Genomic DNA, 19029 nt, shown 5'->3' on the forward strand with positions numbered 1-19029 from the left:
CCCAACAGGTGGCCAGCAAATGGGGAAAACAAAGCAGATTGTCAAGAGAAAGCCTGAAAGATTTGGAACATCTTAACCTTGTAGCTCTAAACGGCCGCTTCATAAACGACATCCCATCGGCAGCCACTTTTCACAACACAATGGCAAGCTCCACAATAGACCTCACATTCTCATCTCTACAACTGTTTGGCAAAATTCGGGATTTTCGAATAGGAACAACCGCAGCCAGCGACCACCTACCGCAAGAGATCACTCTTGATACCTATGGGGCCGCGGCCACCTTACCAGTAGCCAATGTGGGATTATCATACTTGGTTATACAAAAAAGGATAAAATGCAAAACGCACAACTTAAAAGGCTTCGAAAAAGAAGCGAAAAAACTGTGGGAAAAAAGCAAAGAGTCCCGGACAGATAATCTAAGCCGATGGGAATCATTCACCGGCAGCCTTGGAACTGCCCAAACAAGCTCAAAAACAGCCTTTAAAAACTTGGAAAATCAAAACCAACCAAGTTTCAAGGAAGAGGAAGACAAGAAAATAAAACGGAACACCAATTTAAAGATTCATAAGAAAAACATCAACAAACTATTGAGGCAACTACACCGAGAAGGCCCGAACAAAGAAGTTCAAAAGGAACTGCAAAAACAAAAATCCATCAAGAAGAAATTAATCTGGAACCTGAAAAGGGAGGCAGAGGATGACCTATGGGCAAAGCTGCTCCATGATGCAAAAGGAATAAACACCAGTGGAAGATTCTGGAAGACAGTGAAAGACCTCCAGGATACCAGAAAACCCAGCATAAACTCACACATCACCGAAGAAGCCTGGTCTGAATTTCTATGGCTCCATTTCAATACAACAACAAATAACTCCGCCAAGAAGACATTAGAACTCAATAGAAAAAACTCAGACTGCATACAACAAACAGAGTCAACTTTAAAGTGCTTCTCAGAAAAACAAATCATAAGCAGGATAGCAAAAGGGAAGACAGAGGGGGCGCCAGGCCCCAACGGAATTCCTCCCATTTTGTACAAACGAAAACCGGAATATTAGGCAGCAGCCCTACTGCCACTATTCAAACAGATTTCTGAAACGGGAACGATTCCCGACTCATGGAAAGGCTCAATAATAGCTCCCATTCATAAGAAAGGCAGCAAAAATGAACCAAAAAATTACAGACTCGTTGCTCTAATTGACAATGAGGCCAAATACTATGCTGGCCTATTACTAGAGGAGCTCACAGAATGGGTAAATGAAAATGCAGTAATCCCCATCACCCAAACAGGCTTTCGGAAAAAACTAGGAACAATGACAAACATTATGGCCCTAACTCTGCTAATTGAATCCGCCAAACTCGCCAGTTCACCCCTCTATATATGCTTCATCGACTTCACCTCCGCTTTCGATAACATCAGGAGAAATTTACTATGGGAGAAGCTTGCCAACAGGAAAATGCCGACAACTTTACTATCACAACTGGTGCGATTACACACGGACACATGGGTACAAATCAAGCTAGGCTCAGGAGACTGCCTGTCAAGAAAAGTACAGACGACCAAGGGCCTCAAACAAGGGTGCGTTCTAGCCCCGACCCTCTTCAATATTTTTATGTCGGATCTTTCTCCAATGCTAGACGAATGCAATCCTCACGCCCCAAAACTAGGAGGACTTACAGTCTCAAACTTGATGTACGCCGATGATATCGTGCTCATTAGCCGGACGCCGATAGGGCTACAACACCTAATCAACACAACATACACCCACGCAGCCACGAACGGCCTCAGCATAAACCTCTCCAAAACAAAAGCCATGAGAGTAAATGGGAAGCCGGCCACATCTAAATTTCTCTGGCAAATGGGAGGCCTAACAGTGGAAACCGTGGACGAGTACAAATACCTGGGTGTAATTGTTGACAGTAAAGGGACATTCCTCCCTCAGAAGGAAGCAATATCAAGGAGAGGTACCACAATATCAGCTGCACTGAGAAACCTTAAAAAGAAAGTAGCTGGCCGCAGTTTCACTCCACTCCTACAAATAATCCAAGCAAAACTAACACCGGCTATTACCTATGGAAGTGAATGTCTCCGAGGAAGGGACGCACAGATACTGAACAAAACAACAGCCAGGGCAATGCGAATGTTATTCAATCTGCCCAAATACACTTCACAAGCACCGATAAGACTCGAATTTGGCCTGAGAAACCAAGTAACAGAAAGAATGGGGGTCTATGCCAAAAGTTGGCACAAAATACGAGGAGCCGATGCCTCATCCATGGATTATCATCTCTGGAACGAGCAATCAGGGAGAAACACGAGCGCTGCCGCAAATTACCTAAAGCACTCCATAGAAACTTTGGAGCTACAAGAAGCCTGGAAGAGCAACATCTCTCATAATTTGTTCAAACAACTAGCAAATAAATCTGTAAGGACCAAGTCTCTAATAGAGGACAAAGCTGCACTAACGAAAAGGGCACACGGCTGGATCGTCATCCAAAACTACACCAGCAGCTCATGCCAAAGCTACTTAGGAGCCGGTTTCACACGGTCTACAAAGGAGAAATTCATACAACTAAGGCTGGGCATCCTCCCATCTCAAATCCATCTTCCCCCGTGGAAACGGCCACAAATGCCACCAAGTTGCCGATTATGTGGGGACACAAAAGAGGATATGCTTCACTTAATATGCATCTGTAAAGGTCTGGACAAAGAGCGCCGACAACATCTAAAGCCAACCCTAAAGAAACTGGGAATAAGGACATGCCGGCAGGCAGTCAAAGCATGCTTTGATGGAAAAAACATCCAATTAGCAAGTCATCTGGTAAAATTCCTGGAAAAAGCTGGTAAGAAGCAGAATGACAGAAGGGAGAGCCCGGAAGACACTAATCCACACAACATCTAACTCCGACTACCGTCCCATCAAGCCGCTACCACAAACTCAAGCCACAATTACCACGGATGGATTACGAACCCCAAAGAATCTGTAAAGGCTGCAGGGAGTCTGCGAGCTTGCCTTTTATTCCTTATTCTTTATTCTCTTCCAGTTCACAAAATGACTTAGTATTTAGATAACCGAAAGCCTAATCGTTTTCCAACATATATTTTTTTTTTTTGCTCAAGTAAGCTCTTAGAACATTTTTAAAATTAATCTAACTGAAATGTTTGATAGTCATATTTTACTAGACACAAGTTTTATTTTAAGTTCATTCACATGTAAATATGCTGATTGCAATGGTTTTAATTAACTGAGCAATAAAATTATTCTATTCTACTAACATGTTCTGTTTTGAGAGCCAACATAGCCGGCACTGTCAAATAAATGGTTTCTACGCAGACGATATGGAGGTGATAGTGGGTAAGCAATAGTGAACAAAACTTTGCTTGGAACAGATGCAATGGAGTTTACTTTCACACATTATTCTTATGTGCAGACCTCTCACCTTCCATCATCTGTGAAAAAACCTGGGGCACAAAAGCTATGTTGACCAGAACAAGGATGTTTCTGAAGATGCTCTGTTAAAATGGACCATCAACCTTCATTCATGTGTCTAACTGACTATAGACACACACACACACACACACACACACAGAACCGAGACACCTGCACCAATACACTGATACCAACACCATTCCGCTCTAGAGTTTAGAGAAGTTATTTCAGAGGTATTAGACCAATTCCTCGAATCCAAAAACTTTTACTACACTTTCCATTGACTTTCTTAAGAATGTTCATGTGTGAGTGTTCACAAGAAAATGATTGCAGTAACTGGTGAAAAGGATGGGGATCAGTTGTACTTTATGATTGTCTAGCCCTGTAAGAGACTAGATATTTAATATGTAGTCCAACAGGCATTGTCCACATTTTGGGACAGAGGCTTCAGTTTCCTTCTAAGGCGAAGCACACAGCAGATATAACCGATTCCCCCACTAAACTCCCAGTCCTGCATAGTGCCTCACTTCCTGCCCAACAGCTGACATCATCACAGGCCACACTACTGTCAACAAGTGGATGCAGGATTTTTCCACACACCGACCTGTGTGCCCAGGAAAGGTGAACATTGTTGGATGCAATAATGCAATGTGGTTTTGCAGCTTCGATACAAGGTCCTTCACACTTAATAAATAAATGTTGCAAGGTACAACTCTTCACCCTGCCTACATTTTGTGATACTTCACACCCACTGTCATCAGTGAGGGTTCTGGAATCTGGTGTCCGAGCTCTCTCTAGCTGCCCATGACCTTCAGACGATCCAGGTCTACCATGAGACAGTGAGGGGTGTTAAGAGTGTTCCCTTTGTCCTCAACGGTATCCAAGGTCACTTGATGATCCACAGACACATGAAATAAAGCGTCCACCAGCAGCAGCTTTGAACACACAATGACTCTTTGGCTTGCTTTACACTCACTTCGGATCAGCAGTTTTCCCATCCTCCTCTTCACTGCTTGACAGATTATTATCATACGGCTCACTCCTTACATCCAGAAGGTGCATTCGCTCATGTTTTACCAAGTTTGATGGCCGGCTGAACTTTCTCTCACATACACTACATGCATATGAATTCTGAGTTCTGTGTATCTGTTGATGTCTGACCAGATTTGATGACCGGCTGAAGCTTCTCCCACACTCATCACAAACAAACCGTTTTTGCCCTGTGTGTAACTGCTGGTGTTCAGCCAGATATGATGATCGGCTAAAACTCTCCCCACATACAGTACAAAGGTATGGCTTCTCCCCAGTGTGTAACCGACTGTGTGTGTTCAGAGAGGATGTCTGGCTGAAGCGCTTGCCACATACTCCACACACATATGGCTTCTCTCCTGTGTGGATTCGCTTGTGTTTCACCAGAGTAGAGGACTGGCTGAAATGCTTGCCACAGATCCCACATGTGTAACGTTTTTCACCAGTGTGTATTCTGTAATGGGCATTCAAGGTTGATGAACGATTGAAGCTTTTACCACATTCACTACATGTGTAATGCTTCTCTCCAGTGTGTATTCTTTGATGTGCGGAGAGAGTGGACGACTGGCTGAAACATTTCCCACACTCAAGACACGTGAACGGCTTCTCTCCTGTATGCATCCGCCGATGTTTGTTTAGGACTGACAAATGGCTGAAGTACTTGCCACACTCATCGCACTGAAAAGGTTTCTCTACTGCTAGAACCGGCGGGGGTCTGGCTGCGAGAGGTGGCTTACGAGAACTCCTCACACAGTTCTTACACTTGAATGGATTGCCCTCTGTGTAGCTCCTTGAACGGTAGATCCGGGACGGATTTTGAATGGATAATTTCCCACATTCCGTGCAGGTGTACAGCTGTGACTGTCCAGAAGATTGTGCCACCTTGTGTGCTTTGTCACATGCAGCGGACAGATCTAGTTTGTGTCTTGTGGGGTACTGCTGCTTTCTTTGAGCTTTGTTATGCCCCAGACTGGCTTTTCCTTCTTCTGGCCACCAGATAATCTTCTCTATTTCCAGTGAATCAAGCTGTTCAGTGCAGTGTTCATGGTTCTTTTTCTTTGTGCAACTGGGCTCAGCTTCTGTTGATTGAAATATACTACAAGTTAATTACAACTTTAAGGAACATGAATCAATTAATAATATACATGTTTATAATTTTTTAAAGGTGAAAAAAATGAGATTCTCTTAAGTTAAATGTAAAAAATTCCAAGCACACCCAACGTCTGCATATCAATACTTCGCACTACAAAGGAAATCACAAGGTTTTTGTGTGTTTGCATCTAATTAAATAATCAGCAACTTAAAAATATCTTTTTGAGCTCTAGAAGTGTATAAATCTGGGTTTTCATATTTTTCTACGTTTTGGAAGACAAATAGGTGCTGTCCATGTTAACAGTTACCAGAGAAAGGAGCATTGGGCCAGAAAGATGCTGCACTTGTTGGCAGAAGTAGCTCAGCAGCCAGTGGTTTAAGAGAGCGCACAGCCTGCAACTGTGACAGCGCCACCTTTGCTTCGCTCTGGATGTAAAATTTCACCAATTGGTTCAAAGGAGTCTTGGCTTCAGTACCAGAGCTGAAACTAAAAAACATCCTAGGGGAAAATATATAAATAAGGTAAAATCCTACCAGCGTGCACTGAACGAGCACGGTGAGCCCCACCCTTCCTACAAAGAATGTGAGTTTCTACATTTCCAATCACCAAAAACCTTTGTTTAGAAACAATTTTACACTGCAGTGTTTCCAAAATGTTGAGTAAACAACTACATACACTACAGCCATGTCTGAACGTTTAAAAAAATATGCAAATAGTTTGGCGTCTGACACAGAGCATAGGAGCAAAATTTCTCTAAAGCAGGGTAGGAAGCTGGCTCTTTATATGATGTACCAAAAAAAGGTATATCATGCAAAGAGTTCAAGGGAGACAAGGCTTGCTCTAGCAATCCCAAGGTGCTCCTCTAGGGGGTAGTGTGGTCGAGCAGCCTTAGGTTTTTCAGAGAGGAGTGTTCAACACCTGTAAATACACACAATAGTCAATAAATGATGCACACGACTCAAGAAGGAGATCCACACCAATTCATAAAAACAACAAGTATCTTTTTATATATTTAGGCACCAGAATCAATACAATCAGGTAAGTACGTTTTGCAAGGGAAATACTTTTACATTTAAAAAGTCAATTTTCAAAAGCTGCAATTGTATCCCATGAGAAGAAAAACGAGTACGGCATTCAGGTAGAGTACAGAGACTTACAAGACCAACCTGCAGACTTAAGGTGAGTATGGGGCAAGGTCCAAGGCAGTACCAGCAGGTCACCTCCAACAGCACTAGGGCCGCCGGGTGCAGTGGTGCAAAACAGTGTTATGCCCAATGTTAGTCAATGGGGCTCAGTCTATACAAAAAGAGTTTGCAGATTTGGACTGGGAGGCCGGTCACGCTGAACCAACAAGAGGGTTCAAGTCTTGCGATGCTAGGGGCCACCGTTGGCCTCTCCTCCTCCGGACGGGGAGGCCGGGTGCACAGGGTCAAAGAGATGTCTGGTCTCTTTGTACGGGGCCCACCCGTGGTTGAGGGAGCCTGCCCACAAACTGAGGGTGGCTTTGGATACTTCACAAGGGATGAAACCAAGGTGGACTGTGTCTCTGGAGGGCCTGGGGACCACGCTAACACAGTTGAGCCACTTCAGCTTGGGCTGGGGGGCTCGGTGCAGTGGTGCTTGGCAGCGTCGGGTTTTGGTGGTTCCGGAGTCCTCAGCATTCTTGTTGGGGTGCCTGAAGGATGTAGGAGAACTGCTCTGCTGCTCCACGGGAGTCCCTGTGTCCTTGTTAAAGGCAGGCAGTCCTCCCAGGTTTTAGAGGCACGACAGCTTGCAGGACAAGACCTATTTGGTTCAATTCGACAGGGAACAGCTGGCAGGCCAGCAGAGCTGGTGCCAAATCAGTTGCTAATCTTCAGTCTTTGCTTTCACAGCTCTTCACTGTCCTTCTTCATAGGTCAGCAGGATCTGTTTTTGGGGGGCTCCCCTAAATACAAGATTTAGGGGCGTTAGGTGAGTATAGGGTAGTAGCCAATGGACTACTGATCCCTGGATTCACTACGCCCCCTATATAACCACTTCCCGTGGGAATTGGGCAGAACCATGTCTCAGAGTTCCCTAGTCTGCCATCACCAAGATGACCAACTCTGAAAAGTCAAGTCCACTTCAGGTTAGGCCACCTTCGGGGTGGTACTAGCCTGAGGGTGGGCACTCCTATCTATCTAATTTTCCCACCTGTCCAGGTGCCAAAGAGCTCTGGACAATGGGGGGCGGCATTCCTCTCCTGTGAGGGAAGCCAGATTTGCATTTCAAAGTTGGCGGCTCTTTGAAGCTTCGCTGTCTTGGAATGCTAATCTGCAGATCATCCTGTGGGAGGGGGTGAGAACATGCACAGCCGAGGAGGCTTAGTTTCTGACCTCCTTAGGGCCGAAGACATCACCCTTGGGGTCAAAAATTAGTCTCAGGGGGCAGGCTGGAGAAACCAGTCAGTCAACACACCAATTACTGGTAGGTTTTCAGGGGGCACCTCTAAGGTGCCTTCTGGGTGCCTTAGAGGTGCCATTAATAAAGCCAATACTTGAATCAGTGTTGGTTTATTAAAACGAGATGTTTGATACCAAACGTTCTTATTTTCAGTGAAGCGATCATGTAGCTAGGGAACTCGTTTTCACCAGTATCCAGCACATGTTTTAAAATGCCTTCTCTGTTCACTTGCACTTGCAGTAAAGGTACTGCCCAGCACAGGGGCATTCCTGTTCGTGCAGATATGTCCTCACATGTAATATAAGGCACCCTGCCTTAGGGCCGTAAGACCTAATGTAGGGGTCACTTACAAATACTACATGTAGTGTTAGGGGGGCATGGCACACAGGGATGGGTGTCTTGTCATGTTTTCACTTTTGTCTGCACAAAACATGCAGCCTGTAATGGCAGTTTTATATGAGCTTGGTGAGGGGTCTCTCAGGGTGGAACAATTATTGCTGCAGCCCTTCGGGACTTTCATTAGCCCCTCAGGCCCAAGGTACCAGGGGTGCCATTTACTAGGGCCAAACAGAGGGTGCTAAAGGTTTTGCCAATTGGGGGAACAATTGTACAGTTTTGGGAGAAAGCTCAAGCACTGGGGACCTGGCTAGCAGGAACCCAGTGCACTTCCAGTTGAAATCACATCAAATACCAGGCAAAAAGAGGGGATGACCCTGTCAAAAAGGGGCACTTTCCTGCAAGCAGCAAATAAAAGAAGAACGTCAATAATCCAGATGACTGCGGAGGAATACCTGTTTAGTAGCAGTAATACAAGTACACAGCACACTTTCTAATTTCACTGGGTTGTAACAGAATTCAGAGCAATAATTGTTTACTTTTTGAGAAAACATTTTAGCATACTTTAACTGTGTGACAAGTCTCTGTATGTTTCTGCATAATATTCCACTGCTGAACCACGTTGAAGGTCATTATTTGAAGGAGAATAAGCGTCAGTGGGGAAAGTCAGAGCTAGGGAGCTAGAAATCCAACTAGCAGGAGTTGCAAACAGGGAGAGAGGCAGAGTTGTACACTTCCACATACCAGAACAGAGAGGATAAGGCCAAGAGCTCCATCCTTTGCAGTGTTCCCAAAGAAGCCTTCATCTGATTGGGACTCTCTCATTTCAAAGTCAAGCAAAATCACAACAAAACTGTCAAACCAATTTGAAAAAGAGAAAAATGTGATCAGTAAAGACACACCAAAACGATTAAAACCAGACATGGGGAACCAAAGATGTAATTATTTAAAGTTTTAAGCACCTGGAAAAAGTGCCAGACGCAAGGATATGATGTCTTAAGGATTGAGGTCGCTTTCTGGAGAAGGTTTCACTTTATTTAATATTCAAGCTCCTATTGAAAGCAGGATTGAATTGGCAGCAAGACCTACACAAACCTTTCTTTAGAAACTCTCTTCCAAGAAGACCTACAACTAATACAATACTCTACACAAAACTGAGAAGAAACCGATCTGCGTCCATCGCCCCTCTAACAGGGCTCTGACTCACAGCGCCTGGATCTGTGGCCAGTGCTCTGGCTCACAGCGCCTGGATCTGCGGCCAGTGCTCTGGCTCACAGCGCCTGGATCTGCGGCCAGTGCTCTGGCTCACAGCGCCTGGATCTCCGTCCATTCCCATCTGACAGTGCTGTGGCTCACAGCGCCTGGATCTGCATCCAGTGCTCTGGCTCACAGCGCCTGGATCTCCGTCCATTCCCATCTGACAGTGCTCTGGCTCACAGCGCCTGGATCTGCATCCAGTGCTCTGGCTCACAGCGCCTGGATCTGCATCCAGTGCTCTGGCTCACAGCGCCTGGATCTGCATCCAGTGCTCTGGCTCACAGCGCCTGGATCTGCATCCTGTGCTCTGGCTCACAGCGCCTGGATCTGCATCCAGTGCTCTGGCTCACAGCGCCTGGATCTGCATCCAGTGCTCTGGCTTACAGCGCCTGGATCTGCATCCAGTGCTCTGGCTCACAGCGCCTGGATCTGCATCCAGTGCTCTGGCTCACAGCGCCTGGATCAGCATCCAGTGCTCTGGCTCAGAGCGCCTGGATCTGCATCCAGTGCTCTGGCTCACAGCGCCTGGATCTGCATCCAGTGCTCTGGCTCTCAGCGCCTGGATCTGTGGCCAGTGCTCTCACTCACAGCGCCTGGATCTGCATCCAGTGCTCTGGCTCACAGCGCCTGGATCTGCATCCAGTGCTCTGGCTCACAGCGCCCGGATCTGCATCCAGTGCTCTGGCTCACAGCGCCTGGATCTGCGTCCATCCCCCTCTGACAGTGCTGTGGCTCACAGCGCCTGGATCTGCGTTCAACGCCCTCTAAGAGGACTCTGGCTCACAGCGCCTGGATCTGCATCCAGTGCTCTGGCTCACAGCGCCTGGATCTGCATCCAGTGCTCTGGCTCTCAGCGCCTGGATCTGTGGCCAGTGCTCTCACTCACAGCGCCTGGATCTGCATCCAGTGCTCTGGCTCACAGCGCCTGGATCTGCATCCAGTGCTCTGGCTCACAGCGCCCGGATCTGCATCCAGTGCTCTGGCTCACAGCGCCTGGATCTGCGTCCATCCCCCTCTGACAGTGCTGTGGCTCACAGCGCCTGGATCTGCGTTCAACGCCCTCTAAGAGGACTCTGGCTCACAGCGCCCGGATCTGCATCCAGTGCTCTGGCTCACAGCGCCTGGATCTGCGTCCATCCCCCTCTGACAGTGCTGTGGCTCACAGCGCCTGGATCTGCGTTCAACGCCCTCTAAGAGGACTCTGGCTCACAGTGCCTGGATCTGCGTTCAACGCCCTCTAACAGGGCTCTGACTCACAGCGCCTGGATCTGCGGCCAGTGCTCTGGCTCACAGCGCCTGGATCTGCATCCAGTGCTCTGGCTCACAGCGCCTGGATCTGTGTCCATTCCCCTCTGACAGTGCTGTGGCTCACAGCGCCTGGATCTGCATCCAGTGCTCTGACTCACAGCGCCTGGATCTGCATCCAGTGCTCTGGCTCACAGCGCCTGGATCTGCATCCAGTGCTCTGGCTCACAGCGCCTGGATCTGCATCCAGTGCTCTGGCTCACAGCGCCTGGATCTGCATCCAGTGCTCTGACTCACAGCGCCTGGATCTGCGGCCAGTGCTCTGGCTCACAGCGCCTGGATCTGCGGCCAGTGCTCTGGCTCACAGCGCCTGGATCTGCATCCAGTGCTCTGGCTCACAGCGCCTGGATCTGTGGCCAGTGCACTGGCTCACAACGCCTGGATCTGCATCCAGTGCTCTGGCTCACAGCGCCTGGATCTGCGGCCAGTGCTCTGGCTCACAGCGCCTGGATCTCCGTCCATTCCCCTCTGCCAGTGCTCTGGCTCACAGCGCCTGGATCTGCATCCAGTGCTCTGGCTCACAGCGCCTGGATCTGCATCCAGTGCTCTGGCTCACAGCGCCTGGATCTGCATCCAGTGCTCTGGCTCACAGCGCCTGGATCTGCATCAGTGCTCTGGCTCACAGCGCCTGGATCTGCATCCAGTGCTCTGGCTCACAGCGCCTGGATCTGCATCCAGTGCTCTGACTCACAGCGCCTGGATCTGCATCCAGTGCTCTGGCTCACAGCGCCTGGATCTGCGTCCATTCCCCTCTGACAGTGCTGTGGCTCACAGCGCCTGGATCTGCATCCAGTGCTCTGGCTCACAGCGCCTGGATCTGCATCCAGTGCTCTGGCTCACAGTGCCTGGATCTGCGTCCATTCCCCTCTGACAGTGCTGTGGCTCACAGCGCCTGGATCTGCATCCAGTGCTCTGGCTCACAGCGCCTGGATCTGCATCCAGTGCTCTGGCTCACAGCGCCTGGATCTGCATCCAGTGCTCTGACTCACAGCGCCTGGATCTGCATCCAGTGCTCTGGCTCACAGCGCCTGGATCAGCGTCCATTCCCCTCTGACAGTGCTCTGGCTCACAGCGCCTGGATCTGCATTCAGTGCTCTGACTCACAGCGCCTGGATCTGCGGCCAGTGCTCTGGCTCACAGCGCCTGGATCTGCGGCCAGTGCTCTGGCTCACAGCGCCTGGATCTGCGGCCAGTGCTCTGGCTCACAGCGCCTGGATCTGCATCCAGTGCTCTGGCTCACAGCGCCTGGATCTGTGGCCAGTGCTCTGGCTCACAGCGCCTGGATCTGCATCCAGTGCTCTGGCTCACAGCGCCTGGATCTGCGGCCAGTGCTCTGGCTCACAGCGCCTGGATCTGCATCCAGTGCTCTGACTCACAGCGCCTGGATCTGCATCCAGTGCTCTGGCTCACAGCGCCTGGATCTGCGGCCAGTGCTCTGGCTCACAGCGCCTGGATCTGCGGCCAGTGCTCTGGCTCACAGCGCCTGGATCTGCGGCCAGTGCTCTGGCTCACAGCGCCTGGATCTGCGGCCAGTGCTCTGGCTCACAGCGCCTGGATCTCCGTCCATTCCCCTCTGACAGTGCTGTGGCTCATGGCGCCTGGATCTGCATCCAGTGCTCTGGCTCACAGCGCCTGGATCTGCATCCAGTGCTCTGGCTCACAGCGCCTGGATCTGCATCCAGTGCTCTGGCTCACAGCGCCTGGATCTGCATCCAGTGCTCTGGCTCACAGCGCCTGGATCTGCATCCAGTGCTCTGGTTCACAGCGCCTGGATCTGCGTCCATTCCCCTCTGACAGTGCTGTGGCTCACAGCGCCTGGATCTGCGTTCAACGCCCTCTAAGAGGGCTCTGGCTCACAGCGCCTGGATCTGCGGCCAGTGCTCTGGCTCACAGCGCCTGGATCTGCGGCCAGTGCTCTGGCTGACAGCGCCTGGATCTGCATCCAGTGCTCTGGCTCACAGCGCCTGGATCTGCGGCCAGTGCTCTGGCTCACAGTGCCTGGATCTGCGGCCAGTGCTCTGGCTCACAGCGCCTGGATCTGCGGCCAGTGCTCTGGCTCACAGCGCCTGGATCTGCATCCAGTGCTCTGGCTCACAGCGCCTGGATCTGCATCCAGTGCTCGGGCTCACAGCGCCTGGATCTGCATCCAGTGCTCTGACTCACAGCGCCTGGATCTGCGGCCAGTGCTCTGGCTCACAGCGCCTGGATCTGCATCCAGTGCTCTGGCTCACAGCGCCTGGATCTCCGTCCATTCCCCTCTGACAGTGCTGTGGCTCACAGCGCCTGGATCTGCATCCAGTGCTCTGGCTCACAGCACCTGGATCTGCGGCCAGTGCTCTGGCTCACAGCGCCTGGATCTGCATCCAGTGCTCTGGCTCACAGCGCCTGGATCTGCATCCAGTGCTCTGGCTCACAGCGCCTGGATCTGCATCCAGTGCTCTGGCTCACAGCGCCTGGATCTGCATCCAGTGCTCTGGCTCACAGCGCCTGGATCTGCATCCAGTGCTCTGGCTCACAGCGCCTGGATCTGCATCCAGTGCTCTGGCTCACAGCGCCTGGATCTGCATCTAGTGCTCTGGCTCACAGCGCCTGGATCTGCGGCCAGTGCTCTGGCTCACAGCGCCTGGATCTGCATCCAGTGCTCTGACTCACAGCGCCTGGATCTGCATCCAGTGCTCTGGCTCACAGCGCCTGGATCTGCATCCAGTGCTCTGGCTCACAGCGCCTGGATCTGCGGCCAGTGCTCTGGCTCACAGCACCTGGATCTGCATCCAGTGCTCTGGCTCACAGCGCCTGGATCTGCATCCAGTGCTCTGGCTCACAGCGCCTGGATCTGCATCCAGTGCTCTGACTCACAGCGCCTGGATCTGCATCCAGTGCTCTGGCTCACAGCGCCTGGATCTGCATCCAGTGCTCTGGCTCACAGCGCCTGGATCTGAGGCCAGTGCTCTGGCTCACAGCGCCTGGATCTGAGGCCAGTGCTCTGGCTCACAGCGCCTGGATCTCCGTCCATTCCCCTCTGACAGTGCTGTGGCTCACAGCGCCTGGATCTGCATCCAGTGCTCTGACTCACAGCGCCTGGATCTGCGGCCAGTGCTCTGGCTCACAGCACCTGGATCTGCATCCAGTGCTCTGGCTCACAGCGCCTGGATCTGCATCCAGTGCTCTGGCTCACAGCGCCTGGATCTGCATCCAGTGCTCTGACTCACAGCGCCTGGATCTGCATCCAGTGCTCTGGCTCACAGCGCCTGGATCTGCATCCATTCCCCTCTGACAGTGCTGTGGCTCACAGCGCCTGGATCTCCGTCCATTCCCCTCTGACAGTGCTGTGGCTCACAGCGCCTGGATCTGCATCCAGTGCTCTGGCTCACAGCGCCTGGATCTGCGGCCAGTGCTCTGGCTCACAGCGCCTGGATCTGCGGCCAGTGCTCTGGCTCACAGCGCCTGGATCTGCGGCCAGTGCTCTGGCTCACAGCGCCTGGATCTGCATCCAGTGCTCTGACTCACAGCGCCTGGATCTGCATCCAGTGCTCTGGCTCACAGCGCCTGGATCTGCATCCAGTGCTCTGACTCACAGCGCCTGGATCTGCGGCCAGTGCTCTGGCTCACAGCGCCTGGATCTGCATCCAGTGCTCTGGCTCACAGCGCCTGGATCTGCGGCCAGTGCTCTGGCTCAGAGCGCCTGGATCTGCGGCCAGTGCTCTGGCTCACAGCGCCTGGATCTGCGGCCAGTGCTCTGGCTCACAGCGCCTGGATCTGCGGCCAGTGCTCTGGCTCACAGCGCCTGGATCTGCGGCCAGTGCTCTGGCTCACAGCGCCTGGATCTGCGGCCAGTGCTCTGGCTCACAGCGCCTGGATCTGCATCCAGTGCTCTGGCTCACAGCGCCTGGATCTGCATCCAGTGCTCTGGCTCACAGCGCCTGGATCTGCGGCCAGTGCTCTGGCTCACAGCGCCTGGATCTGCGGCCAGTGCTCTGGCTCACAGCGCCTGGATCTGCGTCCATTCCCCTCTGACAGTGCTGTGGCTCACAGCGCCTGGATCTGCATCCAGTGCTCTGGCTCACAGCGCCTGGATCTGCATCCAGTACTCTGGCTCACAGCGCCTGGATCTGCATCCAGTGCTCTGGCTCACAGCGCCTGGATCTGCATCCAGTGCTCTGGCTCACAGCGCCTGGATCTGCATCCAGTGCTCTGGCTCACAGCGCCTGGATCTGCATCCAGTGCTCTGGCTCACAGCGCCTGGATCTGCATCCAGTGCTCTGACTCACAGCACCTGGATCTGCATCCAGTGCTCTGGCTCACAGCGCCTGGATCTGCATCCAGTGCTCTGGCTCACAGCGCCTGGATCTGCATCCAGTGCTCTGACTCACAGGGCCTGGATTTGCATCCAGTGCTCTGGCTCACAGCGCCTGGATCTGCATCCAGTGCTCTGGCTCACAGCGCCTGGATCTGCATCCAGTGCTCTGGCTCACAGCGCCTGGATCTGCGGCCAGTGCTCTGGCTCACAGCGCCTGGATCTGCGGCCAGTGCTCTGACTCACAGCGCCTGGATCTGCGGCCAGTGCTCTGGCTCACAGCGCCTGGATCTGCGGCCAGTGCTCTGGCTCACAGCGCCTGGATCTGCGGCAAGTGCTCTGGCTCACAGCGCCTGTATCTGCATCCAGTGCTGTGGCTCACAGCGCCTGGATCTGCGTTCAACGCCCTCTAAGAGGGCTCTGGCTCACAGCGCCTGGATCTGCGGCCAGTGCTCTGGCTCACAGCGCCTGGATCTGCGGCCAGTGCTCTGGCTCACAGCGCCTGGATCTGCGGCCAGTGCTCTGGCTCACAGCGCCTGGATCTGCATCCAGTGCTCTGGCTCACAGCGCCTGGATCTGCATCCAGTGCTCTGACTCACAGCGCCTGGATCTGCATCCAGTGCTCTGGCTCACAGCACCTGGATCTGCGTCCATTCCCCTCTGACAGTGCTGTGGCTCACAGCGCCTGGATCTGCATCCATTCCCCTCTGACAGTGCTGTGGCTCACAGCGCCTGGATCTGCATCCAGTGCTCTGGCTCACAGCGCCTGGATCTGCGTCCATTCCCCTGTGACAGTGCTGTGGCTCACAGTGCCTGGATCTGCATCCAGTGCTCTGGCTCACAGCGCCTGGATCTGCGGCCAGTGCTCTGGCTCACAGCGCCTGGATCTGCGGCCAGTGCTCTGGCTCACAGCGCCTGGATCTCCGTCCATTCCCCTCTGACAGTGCTGTGGCTCACAGCGCCTGGATCTGCATCCAGTGCTCTGGCTCACAGCGCCTGGATCTGCATCCAGTGCTCTGGCTCACAGCGCCTGGATCTGCATCCAGTGCTCTGGCTCACAGCGCCTGGATCTGCATCCAGTGCTCTGGCTCACAGCGCCTGGATCTGCATCCAGTGCTCTAACTCACAGCGCCTGGATCTGCATCCAGTGCTCTGGCTCACAGCGCCTGGATCTGCGTCCATTCCCCTGTGACAGTGCTGTGGCTCACAGCGCCTGGATCTGCATCCATTCCCCTCTGACAGTGCTGTGGCTCACAGCGCCTGGATCTGCATCCAGTGCTCTGGCTCACAGCGCCTGGATCTGCGACCAGTGCTCTGGCTCACAGTGCCTGGATCTGCATCCAGTGCTCTGGCTCACAGCGCCTGGATCTGCGGCCAGTGCTCCGGCTCACAGCGCCTGGATCTGCATCCATTCCCCTCTGACAGTGCTGTGGCTCACAGCGCCTGGATCTGCATCCAGTGCTCTGGCTCACAGCGCCTGGATCTGCGGCCAGTGCTCTGGCTCACAGTGCCTGGATCTGCATCCAGTGCTCTGGCTCACAGCGCATGGATCTGCGGCCAGTGCTCTGGCTCACAGCGCCTGGATCTGCATCCAGTGCTCTGGCTCACAGCGCCTGGATCTGCATCCAGTGCTCTGGCTCACAGCGCCTGGATCTCCGTCCATTCCCCTCTGACAGTGCTGTGGCTCACAGCGCCTGGATCTGCATCCAGTGCTCTGACTCACAGCGCCTGGATCTGCATCCAGTGCTCTGGCTCACAGCGCCTGGATCTGCATCCAGTGCTCTGACTCACAGCGCCTGGATCTGCGGCCAGTGCTCTGGCTCACAGCGCCTGGATCTGCGGCCAGTGCTCTGGCTCACAGCGCCTGGATCTGCATCCAGTGCTCTGACTCACAGCGCCTGGATCTGCATCCAGTGCTCTGACTCACAGCGCCTGGATCTGCATCCAGTGCTCTGGCTCACAGCGCCTGGATCTGCGGCCAGTGCTCTGGCTCACAGCGCCTGGATCTGCGGCCAGTGCTCTGGCTCACAGCGCCTGGATCTGCGGCCAGTGCTCTGGCTCACAGCGCCTGGATCTGCATCCAGTGCTCTGGCTCACAGCGCCTGGATCTGCGGCCAGTGCTCTGGCTCACAGCGCCTGGATCTGCATCCAGTGCTCTGACTCACAGCGCCTGGATCTGCATCCAGTGCTCTGGCTCACAGCGCCTGGATCTGCATCCAGTGCTCTGACTCACAGCGCCTGGATCTGCGGCCAGTGCTCTGGCTCACAGCGCCTGGATCTGCATCCAGTGCTCTGGCTCACAGCGCCTGGATCTGCGGCCAGTGCTCTGGCTCACAGCGCCTGGATCTGCGGCCAGTGCTCTGGCTCACAGCGCCTGGATCTCCGTCCATTCCCCTCTGACAGTGCTGTGGCTCACAGCGCCTGGATCTGCATCCAGTGCTCTGGCTCACAGCGCCTGGATCTGCGGCCAGTGCTCTGGCTCACAGCGCCTGGATCTGCGGCCAGTGCTCTGGCTCACAGCGCCTGGATCTGCGGCCAGTGCTCTGGCTCACAGCGCCTGGATCTGCATCCAGTGCTCTGGCTCACAGCGCCTGGATCTGCATCCAGTGCTCTGGCTCACAGCGCCTGGATCTGCATCCAGTGCTCTGGCTCACAGCGCCTGGATCTGCATCCAGTGCTCTGGCTCACAGCGCCTGGATCTGCATCCAGTGCTCTGACTCACAGCGCCTGGATCTGCATCCAGTGCTCTGGCTCACAGCGCCTGGATCTGCATCCAGTGCTCTGACTCACAGCGCCTGGATCTGCGGCCAGTGCTCTGGCTCACAGCGCCTGGATCTGCATCCAGTGCTCTGGCTCACAGCGCCTGGATCAGCATCCAGTGCTCTGGCTCACAGCGCCTGGATCTGCATCCAGTGCTCTGGCTCACAGCGCCTGGATCTGCATCCAGTGCTCTGACTCACAGCGCCTGGATCTGCATCCAGTGCTCTGGCTCACAGCGCCTGGATCTGCATCCAGTGCTCTGGCTCACAGCGCCTGGATCTGCATCCAGTGCTCTGGCTCACAGCGCCTGGATCTGCGGCCAGTGCTCTGGCTCACAGCGCCTGGATCTGCGGCCAGTGCTCTGGCTCACAGCGCCTGGATCTGCATCCAGTGCTCTGGCTCACAGCGCCTGGATCTGCGTTCAACGCCCTCTAAGAGGACTCTGGCTCACAGCGCCTGGATCTGTGTCCATCACCCTTTCAGCGCCTGGATCTGCGTCCATTCCCCTCTGACAGTGCTGTGGCTCACAGCGCCTGGATCTGCGTTCAACGCCCTCTAAGAGGACTCTGGCTCACAGCGCCTGGATCTGCGGCCAGTGCTCTGACTCACAGCGCCTGGATCTGCGGCCAGTGCTCTGGCTCACAGCGCCTGGATCTGCATCCAGTGCTCTGACTCACAGCGCCTGGATCTGCATCCAGTGCTCTGGCTCACAGCGCCTGGATCTGCATCCAGTGCTCTGACTCACAGCGCCTGGATCTGCGGCCAGTGCTCTGACTCACAGTGCCTGGATCTGCATCCAGTGCTCTGGCTCACAGCGCCTGGATCTGCATCCAGTGCTCTGGCTCACAGCGCCTGGATCTGCATCCAGTGCTCTGGCTCACAGCGCCTGGATCTGCATCCAGTGCTCTGACTCACAGCGCCTGGATCTGCGGCCAGTGCTCTGGCTCACAGCGCCTGGATCTGCATCCAGTGCTCTGACTCACAGCGCCTGGATCTGCGGCCAGTGCTCTGGCTCACAGCGCCTGGATCTGCATCCAGTGCTCTGGCTCACAGCGCCTGGATCAGCATCCAGTGCTCTGGCTCACAGCGCCTGGATCTGCATCCAG

The 19029-nt window shown here is 53.5% G+C and overlaps 1 protein-coding gene across 1 annotated transcript in view; it reads right to left on the minus strand.

The window, feature by feature from the left end:
* Positions 1-3114: 3114 nt before the first annotated feature.
* Positions 3115-19029, minus strand: part of LOC147725733 (uncharacterized) — a 100846-nt gene continuing 84931 nt past the window's right edge. Inside the window, exon 3 of the mRNA XM_086964418.1 lies at positions 3115-5533. Coding sequence (XP_086820544.1) covers positions 4398-5533 — 1136 coding nt within the window. The 3' untranslated portion in view covers positions 3115-4397. The remainder of the gene's footprint in view (positions 5534-19029) is intronic.

The sequence above is a fragment of the Lissotriton vulgaris genome, chromosome 3_2 (assembly GCF_964263255.1).
Source record: "Lissotriton vulgaris chromosome 3_2, aLisVul1.2, whole genome shotgun sequence".
In the NCBI taxonomy this organism is placed as follows: domain Eukaryota; kingdom Metazoa; phylum Chordata; class Amphibia; order Caudata; family Salamandridae; genus Lissotriton; species Lissotriton vulgaris.